Source organism: Octopus sinensis, linkage group LG1, assembly GCF_006345805.1.
Source record: "Octopus sinensis linkage group LG1, ASM634580v1, whole genome shotgun sequence".
NCBI lineage: Eukaryota > Metazoa > Mollusca > Cephalopoda > Octopoda > Octopodidae > Octopus > Octopus sinensis.
This window is the reverse complement of record NC_042997.1, coordinates 139,345,990-139,365,419: the sequence shown is the minus strand read 5'-3', so window position 1 is coordinate 139,365,419 and position 19,430 is coordinate 139,345,990. Positions and strand designations below refer to the sequence as shown.

Here is a 19,430-nt window from a genome sequence, read left to right as displayed (position 1 = left end):
AATTGAAATTGTGCACAGACGTAATATTTCTAAAATAGTGTAAGAGAAATATTAACGTGCCAAGGAAAAAATGTATTGACGTAAGAAGAAATGGAGAGAGGAAGGAAAGAAGATTGAAATAAAGAAATAATGAATGAGAGTAAAAAAAACAAACAAACAAACACAAAAACATGAAAGTAAAAAAAAAGTGAAGGAAAAATATAAATAAACTATGGGAAAGGGAACATGACGAACGAAAAGTTAAGAATAAAAACAAAATATAAAGAATATAAATAGAAAAAATTAGAACAAAGAACATGAAAAATAAAGAAAAGGGAAGAGAAAAAAAATGACAAAAAATGATGGAGGTAGGTTGTGAGAAAAGAAATAAATATAAAACTGAATGAGAATGAAAATAACAAGAAAAGAGAAATAGAGAATGAGAAAGAAACGAGGGCTGGGGGTGGGGGTCAAAAATAAAAGAATAACAATGAAATAAAAAAGGATAAAACAGAAATTGAAAGATTGGTAGAAAGTTGTGGCGTTCATGCTTTTTCCAAAGGGGTTGGTGGTGAAATCGTAATGAAATAGACCCAACATGTTTTTTTTTTCTTTTGTAATAATTTACTCTTAAAGAAGACGCTGTTCAACACTTTTGAAGATTCCCTCAAATGTATGAGATCGAAATAATTGATACTCTTCAACAGCTGCAGAGGAAAACATGAACAGAAAAGCAATTCCAGAAAGTTGTCATTCTGTGTCGGGGTCGGGGGAAGATTAATTGAAATAGTACTTAGTTCAGGATTCGAGAATTAGGGAGCTTAACTAAGAAACTGCATCGCAGTCTATACTTGTCACTCACTGCAGATGGCTGAAACAAAAATTATCCACTATGTACTTCATTTTTTTAAATCCTGATAGCAAGAAAATTAGTTGAGTACACATCACTGGAACTAGGTTTCCCTCTAGTCAGTGTAGTGCAAGTTTCAACTTGAAAGATGAATGAAGTTATTGCTTTTATTTCTTTTATCATGACCGTTCCATCCTTTAGTTTAGCCCAAAGAAGATAAGACTTCGGTAATTTGTTTTCTATAGGTTGAAGATATATTAAAGGTATATTAAGAGTCGAAAAGGCGATGAGCTGGTAGAATCGTTAGCACGCCGGGAGAAATGCTTAGCGGTATTTCGTCTGCCGTTACGTTCTGAGTTCAAATTCCGCCGAGGTCGACTTTGCCTTTCATCCTTTCGGGGTCGATTAAATAAGTACCAGTTACGCACTGGGGTCGATGTAATCGACTTGTTCCGTTTGTCTGTCCTTGTTTGTCCTCTCTGTGTTTAGCCCCTTGTGGGTAGTAAAGAAATAAGTATATTAGGAGTCGAAATCCATCAAATGCTTTCAGCACAATATAAGAACAAATTTTTTTTTCTGGTATGAGATGTCTGTAGTGGATGCGTGGATGTATTAATAAATACATAAGTGCTTTGTAATAAATTAAATATTTATTATCACTACATCAATTTGTAAGCAATGCTACACATCGCTTGTACAAAATGCATATTAAATAGTGGTTGCAAATAATACATATTAAAGGAATGCATAATACATGATACACATTAAAGCAGAATATGTTTGATGGTGTGTGTGTGTGTGTGTGTGTGTAAATCATGCAGTACAGAGTCACCTTTCTGAATATTCTTTCGTCGTTCTCATAAATGCGTGGCGTTCTCAATAGCGTTGGTTAGGGTTCTCTGCCGATACCTATTTCTCCGTTCTATTTATAACATCTCAAATAGCCAGAAAAATAGATATACCGCACGAGTGTTATCGCGTACAGTAGGTCGCTGGTCGTCCTGTTAAACTTCGTCTGACCTGCTCGGATCAGAGGTCGAAGGGAGACGATCCATCATTTTTTGTCAGAACAAAGAGATTCTGATTTCGCGCCTTTTTGTGCATTGGTATTTTACGACCAATGATTCTTGGGTCTGATTTCGAATCCAAGCTTAGAGAAGGAAGTGCTAATTCTTACACTACCCCCCTTCTAGTGAGAAAGCCACAGAGATCGAACGATATTGGAATTGTATTATTATTATTATTATTTTTTTTTTTTTGATTGTGTGCATGTAGAAAAAAAAAATTTTTACACATTGAACGATAAAAATATGCATGAAAGGTTTACAATTTGTATGTGCTATATGGTGGGCAATATGTATATGTGCCCAGGCAGAATTATGTTGGCGCGTTGAAAGAGATGTGCGTCTATTGATTACTCGACCTACTAGAGGTCTAATAGAGACAAGGTATCTTTCAGTGGCGAAAAAATATCGAGTGATAGCACGCATGAGAACAAGATTTGTAAATGTGTGTGGATATACAGTTAGCAAAAAAATATATTTATGAGAAAGCAAACATTTTGAAGAGAAAACAAAAAATATGTACATGCAAAAATGAAAGAAATGTTCATCGGCAAAGTTCGATTTTGAAATGTTCCGTAAAAGTTCATACAGACAGTTTTTGTTTTCATTTTTTTAATTTTATTTTTTACGTACACAAATGTTCTTTGATTTCTCTGGGTGGGTGATGCAGTTATGTGTTCATTAGGAATATGGATACGTTAGGAGTTCAGAACTTACCCGAAAAACTTGCACAAACCTTGCTGGCCATCGAACTGTTCTTCCTGATTTGGTGTGTCGGGGTTGTGCAGAATCTGTGGTGTTCGCTGGAGTTGCCGAGTCTGTTTGAGGAAAAGAGGGGACTGAATGTAAGTCCTCCTCGATGAAAGCTTTTTTTAAACGATCAATCGAGACCGTATTTCGTTTACCTCCAATATCGAGGACGAAATACTTGGGTTCTCTTTTGATGACCTTGTAGGGCCCGGAATATGGTGGTCGAAGTTGAGAGGGTATCCCATCATTCCTCACGAAGACATGAGTCCATGTGTTGATATCTTTTGGGACACGTGAAACGACGTTCTGTTGTCTGGGGCCTGAAGGTGATAACCGCGACATGGATGTTCGTAATCGGTGCACATATTGTTGTGGGTCAGGGAAGTTTTGTGGAACAGGTTCGATCATCTGCCCAGGTAAGGTGAGTGTTGTGCCATAAACGAGTTCGGCCGGAGTATATCCCAGTTCTTCCTTAATCGTGGATCGAATTCCAAGGAGGATGAGAGGGAGATGTTCCAACCAGTGAGAACTGTCTGGAGCTGCTTTTATAGATGCCTTGAGTTGGCGGTGAAAGCGTTCCACCATGCCATTTGCTGCAGGGTGGTAAGCTGTAGTGCGGGTGTGTTTACACCTGAGGAGACGAGTCAGCTCGGTGAAAAGGTGGGAATCGAACTGACGTCCTCTGTCGGTGGTAATTGTTGCGGGTGTGCCAAAACGCGAAACCCATTGTGATATCAGCGTTTTAGCGACCGTTTCTGCTGATATATCAGATAGGGGCCAGGCTTCGGGCCATCGCGAGAACCTATCTACGCAAGTTAGCAAATATGAATAGTTCTGCGAAGGTGGCAGGGGTCCAACGATATCAATGTGAACGTGCTGAAATCGTGCATCGGGCTGCGAAAATGAACCGATTGGTGATTTTATGTGCCGGTGGATTTTCGCTTTTTGGCACGCAACACAGCACTTGGTCCATTCTCTGATATCCTTGTTGATACTGGTCCACACAAAACGGGTCGATATTAGCTTTTGAGTGGAGCGAATACCAGGATGTGACAGAGAATGTAGAGCGGAGAAAACTTCTCGACGATATTTCTGTGGTACATAAGGGCGTTGGTAACCAGTGGAAATATCACACCAAATATGGGCTGTGGATGATGGTAGTGGAACATGCTGAAATTTCAGAGATGACGAATTCCGGAGCTTTAGAAGTTCTTCGTCATTCTCCTGGTCAGCTGCTATACGTGCCAGATCAACTGTAGACGTGGTGTGGATAGCATTGATCTGCGCACGTGAAAGTGCATCGGCTGCCACGTTGGTCGTCCCTTTGATGTGGCGTATATCCGTCGTGTACTGCGATATGAAGTCGAGGTGGCGTATTTCTCTTGGCGAATGGCGATCCGGTTTGGTGTTAAATGCGTATACTAATGGCTTGTGGTCGGTGTATATGGCAAAATTGGTACCTTCTAGCATATGACGGAAATGCTTAACGGCCAGGTATGCCGCCAATAATTCCCGACTGAATGTGCTGTATTTGGTTTCCGCGGGTTTTAACCGCTTAGAAAAGAAAGACAACGGTTGCCATATACCGTCAACAAACTGTTGTAGCACACCTCCGATTCCGGAATCGGATGCATCAACGAGTAAACATCGTGGGGCGTCTGGTTTTGGATAAACCAACATGGTAGCGCTAGATAACGCTTTTTTCAGGGCAGCGAAAGAAACGAGTTGATCTTCGGTCAGAGCTATATCTGCATTTTTGCAGGTTCGCTGACGTAGCAAATCCGTGAGCGGTTGCGCTATTTCAGCGAGGTGGGGCACGAACCGTCGATAGAAATTCGCTAGACCGAGATATTCCCTTAATTTGCGGAGAGATGTGGGTGGTGGAAAATCCACGATGGCCTTGACTTTCTCGGGAAGGGGACGAATTCCATTTTTATCGACTATATGGCCGAGAAAATGAAGGGAACAACTCCGAACAAACATTTGGTAGGGTTGATAACAATTCCAAATTGACGTAGTCGTCCGAATAGCAGGTGAAGGTGTTGATTATGCTCTTCGTCCGAGTTACTGGCCACGAGTATGTCGTCTATGTAGGCATAGACGAAAGGCAAACCTCTAGTCACCATGTCGATAAACCTTTGGAATGTCTGTGCCGCGTTTCGTAAACCGAAAGGCATACGCAGGAATTCAAACATTCCGAAAGGTGTAGTCACTGCTGTCTTTGAGATGTCTGCAGTTTCGACTGGGATTTGGTTGTATGCTCGCACCAGGTCGATTTTTGAAAAGATGCGAGCTCCATGCAGCGAGCTCGAAAAGTCCTGAAGAAAAGGCACTGGATAGGCATCACTGATAGTGCTTTTGTTCAGTGATCGATAATCGCCGCAAACCCTCCAATCGGTCGATGATTTTTTTGGGACGCAGTGTATCGGCGAGGACCAGTTGCTGCTGGAAACGCGGATGATTCCGAGGTCGAGCATGTGCTGGAATTCCCGCTTGACGGCCTGGAGACGATCAGGTGGTAACCTTCTGGGCCTTGCAGCAACAGGTGGACCGCTGGTTTTGATGTGGTGGGTAACGTCGTGCTTTATCGGCTGGTTATGAAAAACTGGCCGGGCGACATCTGGATAATCATTCAGGATGGAACTGTGACGAGTCGTTGTCGTAAGCATTACAGTTGGGCTGACTGTGTCCATTCGAGCGGCTATACCGCGCACAGTAAGCTTGGTGGTGGTGTCGACAAGTCGTCTGTTCTTTATGTCTACCAGGAGACCGAAATGATGCAGGAAATCGGCTCCTAAGATAGGGGTCGGCAGTTTAGCGACGACGAATACCCACTGAAATGTGCGGCGTAGTCCTATGTTAGGGACTGTTCACCGTAGGTTGGAATGGGTGAATGGTTGACTGCCTGAAGACAGACTGATGTCTCTTTTCTTTTTCCAGAAGTGTTGGAGACTGGGATGATGCTGACTTCCGCACCTGTGTCAACCAGGAAACGCGTGCCTGTTACACGATCGCAAACGAAAAACAGGCGACTGTGTGGGTGCGAACCAGGAACTTCCGTCGCGTTCAATTCCTGGCTGTGCCGTTTCCCGAACTGGGTGAGGAAAACGAGCACGGTACCGTACATTTTTGTGCCCGTGTTCCGAATGTTCGGTGGTACCAACACGTGTCATGTGAGTTGCGGGTAGCACTAGGGCTTCGAGACCGTCTGCCATCTCGTCGAGATCGGCTGGTGCTTCGACGCTGGGGACTAAACTTTAGGGCTTGTATTTGGGCTGTGAGAATTTGTATTTGCGCAGCTTGCTGCGTCATTAATGCACGCAAATCCGAAATCTCTGAAGAACTGGTTTGTGCACGGAAAGGATTGGTACTGGGAGCGGCTGGCGTCACCGTCGATACCGTTGGGTATCTGTGCGGTACTTCGGCTATTTTGTCAGCTAGCTCCGCCAGTTCTTCAAGGGATGTGTTTTCTCTGGTGGACGCGAGAACAACCTGGGTATTGGAGGGCAGACGCTGGAGAAAAAGTTGCTTGAAGATTTTTTCTGGGAGCGTCTCATCTCCGAGAAGCTGTTTCATTCTCCGAAGAAGCTGGGACGGCGTTTTGTCACCCAATTCTTCCGATATCAGAAGCTGGTGAAGTATTTTTTGTTGGGATTCTGAGGCTCTGTTTATTAACGTGGTTTTAAAAACTTCATATGAAACAGAACCGGGTGGTGCCATGATAAGGTCGCGTATCACGTTCGTTATTTCTGGTGACAGAGAACTGATAACGTGAGAAAGTCAAGCCGCATCGCTCGATATTCTGTGAGAGGCAAACTGTGCCTCTATATGGTGAAACCACAATGTCGGGTCGTGGGTCCAGAATGGTGGAATTTTTAACGAGATCGCCGCTTGGAATGCCATGTCGATGTTGGCCGCTGGATTTTGTTCCGGGAGATTCATTGTTTTCGTCGGAATTTTCAGTTGCTTCGTTGCTGGTGATGTGCAAACTGTAATTCTTCGACGCGGTTGATGAAGCTGGTTCCGGGGAAGGCGCGATTCGTTTTACGGGGTCACCAAATGTAGTGGATGCGTGGATGTATTAATAAATACATAAGTGCTTTGTAATAAATTAAATATTTATTATCACTACATCAATTTGTAAGCAATGCTACACATCGCTTGTACAAAATGCATATTAAATAGTGGTTGCAAATAATACATATTAAAGGAATGCATAATACATGATACACATTAAAGCAGAATATGTTTGATGGTGTGTGTGTGTGTGTGTGTGTGTAAATCATGCAGTACAGAGTCACCTTTCTGAATATTCTTTCGTCGTCCTCATAAATGCGTGACGTTCTCTTAAACGTTGGTTAGGGTTCTCTGCCGATACCTATTTCTCCGTTCTATTTATAACATCTCAAATAGCCAGAAAAATAGATATACCGCACGAGTGTTATCGCGTACAGTAGGTCGCTGGTCGTCCTGTTAAACTTCGTCTGACCTGCTCGGGTCAGAGGTCGAAGGGAGACGATCCATCATTTTTTGTCAGAACAAAGAGATTCTGATTTCGCGCCTTTTTGTGCATTGGTATTTTACGACCAATGATTCTTGGGTCTGATTTCGAATCCAAGCTTAGAGAAGGAAGTGCTAATTCTTACATGTCTACAAATGGAATGAAAAAGTCAAAAAATGACATAGGTGTCATGCGTCCAGAAGGAGACTGATATCGGATTACGTCCTTAACTGATAACAAACATTGAACAATTCAATGGCAAGGTTATATTTTCCAGAACACTGATTAATGGTGAAGAAGGAAATGATAAGCAAATTAGTTATGAACTACATACGAAAGTTTCCACAACAGACATGATTATTGTAATAATAGTTTCTTATTTAAACACGAAACCAGCAATTATTAGAGGAGCAGGCTAGTCGATAGCATCGTCCACAGTACACGACTAGTACTTTATTTTGTCGAGTCCGGATGAATGAAAGACAAAATAAATTTCGGTAGAATTTGAACTCATAGTGTAAATTGTCGGAACAAACGTCGCAAAGCAATTTTTTCCGTCTGACTAACAATTCTGCCAGTTCGCCGCTTCAAGAAAACCCGGAACGCTTCACGATTTTGCGTGTCACCCTTGAACAGGGGACTCGCTGATATTCTGTGTTGTTCTAAATTTAGAATATGTACTGCCGAAGAGAGTACGTATAGTCTGCATGGTACGCATGGTATAACAAAATCAACTACAACTCAATTGATTATTTAAATTCAAACCTACAGTTTAGTGGTTAGAGGAAGAGACCACATCTGGATAAGCGAGTGGAATAAATTTTCGCGCCGGTAAGAAAAATTTTCAAGCAATTTACAGGTAATTAATGAGTCACACTGCTCTTCTTCGGAGGAAATAGAAAAAAATGGCTTAACATAAACGTAATAAGTTAATAACAACATCGTTAACAAGACAACATCATTGAGGTTAAGTCCAAACCTAAACAATAGTAGATGGACGAAATGCTGCGAAGGCCTTTGGTCCGGCGTGCTAATGATTCTGCCGGCTCATCGCCTTAGTAGTAGTAGTAGTAGTAGTAGTAGTAGTTGTGGTAGTAGTAGTAGTAGTAGTGGTGGTGGTAGTAGTAGCAGTAGTAGTAGTAGTAGTAGTAGCAGCAGCAGTAGTAGCAGCAGCAGCAGCAGTAGTAGTAGTAGTAGTAGTGGTAGCAGCAGAAGCAGCAGTAGCAGTAGCAGCAGTTGCAGTAGCAGTAGTATTAGTTGTTGTAGTAATAATAATAATGATAATAATAATAATAATAATAATAATACTAATAATAATGATAATAATAATCTTACTATAACGGGCCTTATCTCCCTCTGTCTGTTCCCTCTTCACGGTCAAACGGCTGGACCAATGGTCATGATTTTCGGGATTATGAAAGAGTTAATCAAGAAGGTTTTTAGCGAAAAAATGTGAAAAAGTATGATTATTTAGTGGATATTGAGTTTTGTATTAATAAATCAGCTTTGATTTTTTTTGTTAAAATTCCTGCGACAAGGATTAACTCTGGATCCCCCCACCCCGTATAGTTCGTGAATTTAGAGGGTTTCGGTTTGCCATACTATCCCCTTATTTCCCATCGTAAAGTGGGCAGATTTGCTATCTTACTATAATGTCCGTTTGTCTGTCCGTCTGTCCGTCTCTTTGCCTGTTCCCTCTTCACAGCCAGACGGCTGGACCAATGGTTACGATATTTTTCGGGATTACAAAGACGATTGTTAGGAAGGTTTTTAGCATTAAAAAAATCAGAAAGTATAATTATTTCGTGGATATCGATTTTTGAATTGACAAACCACCTTCGCATTTTTATTAAAAATTCACCGACCACGAGTAACTCTGGATATTCATCGTATAGTTCGTGACCCCATCGTAGATGGGGTTACATGAGGATGGTTAATAGCGAAAAGAAAATGGAAAAAGTGTGTGTCAGTATATAGTGTGTGTGATTATTTAGTGGTTATTGAAGTGTGTCAGTTTCGAGCAGGATTCGAAACGGCTAATAGAAGTGGATGTTGCTTACATCTCTGTTTTGTCAATCAAAATAACCCATGGTTCCAGAAATCCAGACATTATTCGCATAGAACAGTGAGAGGTAAGTCTTAGTTTGATTTTTTTGTAACCCTAAAGATTCTACTCTCGTGTTCACAGCAAATAAGGCACAGGGCCAGACTTTAGATCGTGTAGGTGTATTTTCACCCGCTTCAATGTTTACACACGGCTAGTTATACGTCGCTATGAGTAGAGCAACGGACTCCAGTAATTTGAAAATTAGCGTCGACCAAACAGAAAATATCGTCTACAAAGAAGATTTGCAATCATATTGATATTATCGAAAGGAATATGATTCATAATTTGAATAAGCAAATCTGTGAACTTTGAATGTATAAAAGTATAAACAAGTGAAAAATAGTGTAAGCAACTAAGATAAAAGTATATCTAAATAACATTTTTAAAAAATACTTTTTATGTAGTGGTCGAAGTAAACCCTGACTTCCGCAAGGGGTGGTCCACATAACCATTCAAGATACAGAGGCTGGGAACCTATTTCAGTTCGGGAGTGAATCGTCATCACATGTCACTTAGTCGCAAACATGTCATTTAGCTGCGATAGAAAGCTGTATCACCAACAATAATGTGATTTCTCTAAGACATCATCCAGTAATCTATCAAGTCCATTTACACTTTTCTCAATACACACTGCTGTTATGACCTCCCTCCCACATTTTATTCCCCCATCGTAGATGGGTAGATCTGCTAGTAATAATAATAATCATAATAATTTCTTTTATTATGCACAGAGGCATAAATAAGGTGGGGGGTAATAATGATGTTGAAGATGATAATGATTTATTTTAATTGCCATAGGGGCATCAAATGAGCAAACATTAGTGGGACAAGTTACAATTTGAGTGAGAGTTTGCGTAAAACAGGATGAAGAAAAAGAGGTGGGATGGAGGACAATAAGACGAAAGTATACATACTATACAAAACATGGGGATGCATGGATAATACAATCCTCCTGGTACAGGAAAGCCTCTGGTTAGGGTCGATCAAGGAAACCCACTGATGCAAGCTCACGAGCAGTAGATTGCTCTCTCCAAACTACATGCGCCTGCTTTGAGTAATTCTGTTCACCCTAACCATTCTCACCACCCTTTGACAAATTCACCGAAGGAGAGCACTTTTCTTTCTATCCGCTCTTCCTTTTACTTGGGGGCTTTAGCGAAGAGGATGATGTCAATTCTTTCAACCTTGTGCTTCACACACCTCTTTCGATTTAACTACCACACAAAAGAAAACTGCTTACGCAGCCTTAATAAAAACTGACGGTGAGGCAATTTCACGATAGACCCGGCTGATAGCCAGATACATCTTATACGCCACAACTGTTCAATATATTGATAGCTCCACAAGCCAGCAAGTCGGACACTGCACCAGTGCGAGTAGCACGGTTTCGTCGCTCTGTACGCATTTTGGAATAATGGCTTCTAACACACACACACACACACACACACACACAGAATTGATATCACGACTGTTTTGCTGCTATTTCTTTAAGGTCAAAGAATTATATAGAGGCTCTCTCTTGGAATCAGTCTCATAATCGAAATTATTGCCTTACAGGTCATAGATCAGTTTATAACAGACGAGGAAATGCCAACGCTAGTCTACCTTAATTCTTTTGGGTTTTAAAGCCAAAAATCTGTTGGTTGATGGGTTTGGTAGGTTCACTCAATCTGTGTAAGTGGCGAATTAGTAAAGTCGTTAGAACAGTAGATAGAGCACCCAAGAGTATTCGCTCAAGCTGACTATATTTTCAGTTCAAATTCCACCAAAGTCATCAACTCATTTCATTCTTTTGGGTCTAATAGATAATGTACCATTACAGTCGTAGAGTCGATTCTGTTCACTCTGGAAGAAATCGGATTCAGACAGATTTGGAGAAGGATAAACCATATCTCAAGACTGCGTCATTATGGTTCCATTAGAAGTTGAAGGTTCGAGGAATGAAGTATATACTGGCATTCCGCTAGTTACGACGACGAGAGTTCTAGTTGATCCGACCAACGGAAGAGCTTGTTCGTAAAATTAACGTGCAAGAGGCCGAGCACTCCACAGACACGCGTACCTTTAATGTAGTTCTCAGGGAGATTTACGTGGCGCAACAGAATGTGACAAAGCTGGCCGTTTGAAATACAAGTACAACTGAGTGAACTGGCGCAACGTGAAATAAAGTGTCTTGCTGAAGGACACAACGCTCTGCCAGGAATCGAACTCTTGATTGTAATCCGAATACTTTAACCACTAAGCCAAGCGCCTTCTAGTGTTCCCCGTGAGCATAAACTTTCAAGATGACTTTGGCAGGATTCGAACTTAGAACGTATAGGATGAAGCCAAATACTATTATGCATCGAGTTCGGTGCTAAACACTTCTGCTAAGTTACAGTCTTAGATTTAAACATGAGCATCAGAGTATCCATGGATTGACATGTTACAAGCTAAACTACATCTGACCATTTCCTGAGCCGGACTTCAAATTTTTCCAGCAAGACTGTGAGTTGACAGATTCGGTAGAGCGTCGGGCAAAAGGTCTTGTGGTATTTTATTACATTTCTTTTAGGAATTCCTTGAATAGGGGACAATATATTGCTGTGTAAGCAGTCATTATGAGCAGCATGTGATCAATAACTGTGGAAAATCAGAAACTCTCAGCTTCGTGACTGGGAACAGAAGTGACAACCTGTTTTCTTCTGAAAAAAAAAAAAAAACGTCAGCCAAATAAAGTGACTCTCGTTGCTAAAAGTGAATCAAACACTAAAACTACTAATTAAAAGTTAGCTGTAATGAAACTATACAAAAATGACGGAAGCATTGCATTCGTTTGTGTAGCATGTAGAATTTAGAATTCGTTATGATTAATTCGTACATATGAAGTACTACACAGAAAACTTTTCTCTCATATTTATTATTTATTCTCTTCAAATAATTACCTCAATCTACAATTTTGCTTCTGTTACATATAGCAATCTATTGCTGATCTTATTTATATTTCTTTCCACTATTCTTTCTGACAGAAGAGACATTTCACTGCGACATTTAATTCATTCCAAAGCAACGAACCGATATGTATAAGCTTTCTCACCTGCACTTCACACACTTAATGTTTAAAACTAACTGTATGACCGGAGTAACAAACAGGAAACAGAATGTTTCAGATTAATGTTGATGTGATTTTACGAACTTGCCATTTCATTAACTTCTCTGTCATCTCTCCTCCTAACTGGCCAAAATTAATAAAAAGACAAAAAAAACTTCTTTTCTTTCTTTTTTAAGATAAATTATGGACGATGTGTTTATCTGCGAGGAATTTACGACACATTATGTTAAGTAATTCTACAATATCAGTTATTAAGATAATCGATAAATATATAGTTACGTAATGAATAGATTATGACGTTAAAAAATTATAAGAATACAATCCCTTGGAAATATTTACGTAAATATCTATCATTAGCACACTTCTTTCAAAAATTAGTTTCATTTGATCACGAATAAATCACTAGAAAAGATGGTCTCTATAATTTCTTTTTCAAACATTTCTGCACAGAATTTTTCACGTACAAAATTGCTGGTTAATGCAATTGAGGTAGTACTAAATTAAAACAGCCGTCTATGTATCATTATTAATATACATATACACAGTTGATAGGTTAATTACTGCAGTATTTATCTCGAGATAATACTTCTTATGGGTTGGCTGTGTTAGAAATACAAATATCAAGGAGAAGCGAAAAGTCGCTCGGGCACTGACCATCGGGAACACTAGGTGCATTTCGGCCATTTGGAGATTTTGCAATGACGTGTACTCGCAGCTAACTACGTGCTTGGACAAGAATTTCTCGTCTACCGATATAGTAAACTTACTGGCGTTACGATTAGCCGTCCAGTTGAATAAAAATCCGGTAGACGCAGTTGAGGCAGTTTAAAATCAAGACAGCCATGCTATCTATGTATCAAATTTAATATATATGGATGTGCTACATTAAAAAAAACAACACAATAGATAGCGGAAGCCCGCACATAAAGAGATATTATCTCTGGATGAAAATCGCCGAGTATGATTATAGACATATGACGGTCTTCATCCGGAAAACTACGAATTTTCTCAATCAGCTTTGATGTTCTGACGTCCCCTCCCCCCACACCTCTCATCATTTCTCACCTCCCCTTTATCATTCTTCAATCTTTTGTGCCACCGAAAAACAGCGGTGCTGACTAGCACCCTCCGTCACTTTACTGACGACTATACTTGTTGCCTTTCGGTTGATATTGCGAATAGTCACCTTAATAATTTACATGTATGTATATATATATATATACTAAATAATTAAGGGTTTAGCAACGATTTGCCTCACCACACACCGAGTTTAGAAATAGCAGTCAAAGAGTTATAGCTATTCTTTCTACTAAAAGGGAGATCTCAGTAAAACCACAGCACTTAGAAGGCAGACGCAGGCAAGAGAGAAAGAAATGACGACAATCATACAATATTAAGTCACCTACGGACGTACGTTTCGAAATTAAGTTTTAGGAAAGCATAAGAATTAGATAATTATGTCTTACCCAACTTTTTTTCTCATCAGCGTAGGACACTACAATTATGAATAATTGTATATTAAATTTGGAGATACTAGAAGACATCACCTCAACTCCTAGTATCAGAGCGAGCTAAAGCCGTTACCAGTATCACCAAATTCAAAGTGTGAATGAAAGTTTGTGTCACCAACCCCCTCCCACCAGCGTGCTGTCAGGACAAGATGTTGTGGTCATTTACTGGGATGAAATATGGTTATCAGTAATAATATAAGGTGAAATTAATTAATTTGGAATAATCATTAATTTCACCAAGTAGATTTCGGCATGTAAAAGCCCCATTCGAGGAAAGTTTAAGTAATACTAAGTAATTAAGGGTTTAGCAACGATTTGCCTCACCACACACCGAGTTTAGAAATAGCAGTCAAAGAGTTATAGCTATTCTTTCTACTAAAAGGGAGATCTCAGTAAAACCACAACACTTAGAAGGCAGACGTAGGCAAGAGAGCAAGAAATGACGACAATCATACAATATTAAGTCACCTACGGACGTACGTTTCGAAATTAAGTTTTAGGAAAGCCTAAGAATTAGATAATTATGTCTTACCCAACTTTTTTTCTCATCAGCGTAGGACACTACAATTATGAATAATTGTATATTAAATTTGGAGATATATATATATATAATATATATATATATAATATATATATATTATATATATATATATATATATATATATATATATGTATGTATGTATATATGTGTGTGTATGTGTGTGTGACTCCTCTTTCTTTCTTTCGTTCCCCCTCTCTCATATTTCCTGGCTTTCTCTTCATTCTCACCTTCCGTCCTCTTTCACTTCACTCTGTCACTTTTCTTTTTTTTTTCCGTCCTTGTTTTCGTATACATTCGCTGCTTTCTTCCAAGGAATCTAGTGTCCTTAGCTTAGTTTTTCCTTGGGCTGGCCAGATTGGAGTAATTTCGAGTATAACCAGCCGAAATTGCAAAGATAATCTGGAACTCGACTGAGGAAAGAAAACTTCGAATGACCCGTCCTTGTTTTATCTTGTCCCTTTTTTGTCTTATCTGTCTGTGTGTTTTGCGTTCTTGTCCCATTTTTTGTATTCCTTTATTCCTTTATATATATATATATATATATGGTTCCGGGTTCAGTCCCACTGCGTGGCATCTTGGGCAAGTGTCTTCTGCTATAGCCCCGGGCCGACCAATGCCTTTTGAGTGGATTTGGTAGACGGAAACTGAAAGAAGCCTGTCGTATATATGTATTATATATATATATGTGTGTGTGTGTGTAGGTTTGTGTGTCTGTGTTTGTCCCCCTAGCATTGCTTGACAACCGATGCTGGTGTGTTTACGTCCCCGTCACTTAGCGGTTCGGCAAAAGAGACCGATAGAATAAGTACTGGGCTTACAAAGAATAAGTCCCGGGGTCGATTTGATCGACTAAAGGCGGTGCTCCAGCATGGCCGCAGTCAAATGACTGAAACAAGTAAAAGAAAAAAGAAAAGAATATATATATATATATATATATATATATATATATATATATATATATAACATAGTCTTTCTTCCGCCGTTCTATTCCCTTTTAATTCTTTTTGTCTTTTTTGTCCCCTTTTATCGCTCCCTCTTTCTCTGTCCTCTCTCTTTTGCTTTTCCTTTCAATTTCTCCTCTTTCGAACACGCAGCCACTCCTACGCCAATATGTATATATATATATATATATATATATATATATGTGTATATATAAAATGAGATAGGGATTGTAAATTCAGCCCTCCATGGGATAACATATATCCAATATACTGCTAGAGAGGTACCCAACAAAACTAATACATAAATGTTAAAAATTGCGGTGCAATTAATTCATCCACTGTATTATGTGGGCAAGGGTAAAATTATTACCGTAAATTAATAATACAAAATGAGAAAATGGAGAAACATACCTAAATCAATCATCAACCATCAGATAATACCCATTCAATACTTTATTAAACCATTACACAACAGCAATGACATTATACATAATATATTACAAATATAACTAGACATAGAAATAGAAATAGAAAATACAATTACATCGTAGCTGACAGCTGTTTCGGCCGTGAAGACAGGTATGTCCCATTTAACCTATTAGCCATATAAAGCAGGTATAAATGAGACATTAACAAGAATGTCTCACGGCCTCTTCAGAGAATTTAATGTAAGTATGAAAAAAATTTACATATAAATATAGAAATAAAAAAATATAAAAATGTGTGCATAGACACTCATAATTCTGCACATATATATATACACATTAATACAATATAAACAAAATATATCAGTATACATTAACAAACACAATTATTTTCCATATTGGACTCACATTTAAATTTAAAGCAGACATATATATATAACAGTCCAGTTCATTAAAATGTATAACCACACAAAAAGTCAATAAAATTAATATTAATATTAATAATAATAATAATAATAATAATAATAACCATGATTGTACCATGTAAAGCAAGCGGACATCCACATATATACTCAATAAGTCGAATTCATCTGTCCGCTTGATATTGATTTTCCTAGATAGATTCGATTGGCTTATAGTTTTAAATTTGACATATATATATATATAATATATATATATATATATATATATATATATATATATATATATATATATATATATATATATATATATATATATATATACATACACATATAGGCTGCTCGGTAAATCTGAAGCAACCCAATATATATACGCCTACCACACACACACACACACACACACACACACACACACACACACACACACACACACATATGTATACATGGTAGCCCAAAAGTAGGTTTACAGTTATCACGTACGCACTTTAAATTTCTTTTAAAACATTTTATTACACTTAAATTTCTATCTTACAATTAACTAAATTAGCATAGAATAATGGTTTCATATTTTCTATAATTAAGATCTAAACTGTTAATATATGTATACGAAAGAGATAGTTGTATAACTGTAAGCCTACTTTTGGGCCACCCTGGATATATATAAGGAGAGAAAGATAGAGAATTGGCGAGAGAGAAAGAGAGAGCACGTTAGAGGGAGAAAGAGAGAAGGGATGACAAAGAAGAAATAAACAAAAAATATAGCAAACAGATAACAAAAGAAGAGAAGAAATAAACGCAATCTTTGCTCAAACAGTTTTTGAATTATAGTTATGGCCATCATCTTGTCAGAGCGACATATATAGAGAGACAGATGGCAGCAGCGGTAGCAGCAGCAGCAGCAGTAGCAGCAGCAGCAGCAGTAGCAGCAGCAGCAGCAGCACCACCACCACCACAACAACAACATCAACAACAACAATGATAGCAAATAATGAATTCTATTTCCCTATTTTCGCCATTGAAGAACCCCTTCTGTCTGTGTGAGTGTCTCTCTGTCTCTCCCCACTCTCTGTCTCTGTCTATCTGTCTGTCGATCTCTCTCTGTGTCTCTCTCTGTCTGTCTCTCTCTCTTATCATCCAATTTACATCCTGCTGTCGCTCATCAACACCATACCAGCATAGTTCCGGAATCCGACAGATATCGAGTAGTGAATCAAATTTAGTTCGCAGATGGCTTGTTTCCATCGTTGAATTCCTTCCCACTTTGGTTCGCGGTTTGAAACCGTACAACAATATAGCGGTGTAACAAGTCAATGACTGCAAACAACGCAAATGTAATGGTGTTATTTCCACCATTACAAAGCTGAATTCATAACCCACCACTCATCAGTTCTCATTCAACCCTGCCGGATTATGGATGGCAATAATGATATAATTTATTATTATTATTGTTGTTGTTGTTGTTATATCAATGGCAATAATCGTCATTTATTCAACGATTTATATGCTTCAATCTTGTGTATTTCATTAATGAGTCATTGCAAACGACAGCATTAAGACAGTGTTGTATGTTGTAGTCTGGGTGAAAGCTACGATATTCATACACATAAATTGTTACATAATACATGCACACGCACAAACACACACTTACACACACTCATATACATATACAAGGTGCATTCCAAAGGTTTTGAGACTTTTTAATGAGAGATAGTTATTAATTTCAAAGAAGTAAAGAAACCTTTAAAATTAGAATGATCTGACTTCAATGCATTTGTGGAAGCGCTCTAGCCACATCGTGAAGGCTACATGGAGGCCCTCTAAAATGAAGGTGTCCAGGATCCTTGTCTTCATCTCTTCCATCTTCTCCTTCAACTCGGAGAACAACCTAATATCACAGGGAGCAAGGTCTGGACTGTAGGGAGGGCGAGAGACAGTTTTGTCCGTTTCTGTCAAGTAGATGGTTATCAGGATGGAATTGGGAGCTGGTGCATCACCTCGCTGCAACTGATCTGGATTTTTGCGACGAAATCTCTTCTTGAACTCCTTCAAAATCTCCGTAAAGTATTCTTTGATGATCGTCTGGTCAGCAGGAACCCAGTGCATGTAGATGATGCCCCTGCTATCGAAAAAGAGGTCCACCTCGAGCTTTCTGGTAGACTTGCTCTGTTTAGCCTCATGTGCCAACGAAAAACAGATGCTCAGCTCATACAAGTTAATCCATAAGCTTGTCAGAAACATTTCGTAAGTTTCTGTAGCTTCTAAATTGTCACGTCCCGACTGCATTCTGAAAAAAACCCAGCCAGCTGTGACATGCACTATTTAGTTGTGCATGTTCAAAGTGCTGCTATAACTGTCTCCTTCAGTCTGGAACAACAAACGTTCGCGGGTCAACTTAATAGACGTATAGAAATGATATGCTAAAATTACAATAATCTAAGACAGTTATAACAGCTGTCCTAAAAAGAAGTCTAAACTTCTGGAATGCACTTCGTCTAATATACTAGTGGGCGCTGAAAAGTTCCTGGTTTTAAGGGTACCGTGAAAGACCTGATTGGAGGCCTAAACTTCCGAGTTCTTTTACAGGGCTTAGAAAAACTGAAGAACTGCTGAAATAAGTGTGTGAGTCAGAGAGGGGAATAGGTTGAATAAAATCATTAGTAACCAATCCTTCTGTATTTTCTTTTACCCTAAACCCTAAACCAGAAATTTTTCAGCATTCCCTTATTTATATATACATATATACACACACATACATATATGTATATACATACGTAAATACATGCATGCATAAACACACAGACAAAGGCACATACACACACTCAAACAAGCACACACACACACATCTTGTATCTTTTTGTTGTTTCAATCATTGGACTGCTTCCATGCACCAGCACCGCCTTAAAGGGGTTTGTAATCGAACAAATCGGATCCAATACTTATTATTTTTAAGTCTGGTATATATTCCATTGGTTTATTTTGCCGAATCGTTAATTTACGGCGACATAAACAAACCAACACCAGTTGGGAAACGAAGGTGGGGGGGTCAAACACAAAGACAAAGACACATGCACATTCACGTGGACACCCACCCACGCACAATCACATACACACACAGACGCCTCCATGTACACACACACACACACACATATATATATATTATATATATATATATGTTATATATTGTATAAATATATATATATACTAGCAATATTGCCCGGTTTTCTCTCTCATTCTCTATCTCACTCTCTCTC

At 39.0% G+C, this 19,430-nt stretch overlaps 1 protein-coding gene and 1 non-coding gene across 2 annotated transcripts; both read right to left on the bottom strand.

Annotated features, from left to right (window-relative positions):
* Positions 1-5,709: 5,709 nt before the first annotated feature.
* Positions 5,710-6,363, bottom strand: LOC115224211. Its single transcript, XM_029795031.1, has one exon. The coding sequence runs from the start codon at positions 6,361-6,363 to the stop codon at positions 5,710-5,712; it is 654 nt and encodes a 217-aa protein (XP_029650891.1).
* A 1,372-nt stretch (positions 6,364-7,735) lies between these two features.
* On the bottom strand, positions 7,736-7,840 carry LOC115220619. The gene has a single exon (XR_003882559.1). It is a non-coding gene; the product is annotated as a U6 spliceosomal RNA (small nuclear RNA).
* Between the last annotated feature and the right edge of the window lie 11,590 nt (positions 7,841-19,430).

What these genes read in the sequence shown, in the direction of transcription:
- LOC115224211 (XM_029795031.1), bottom strand. Translation starts at nt 6,363, where the DNA reads ATGGCACCACCCGGTTCTGTTTCATATGAAGTTTTTAAAACCACGTTA.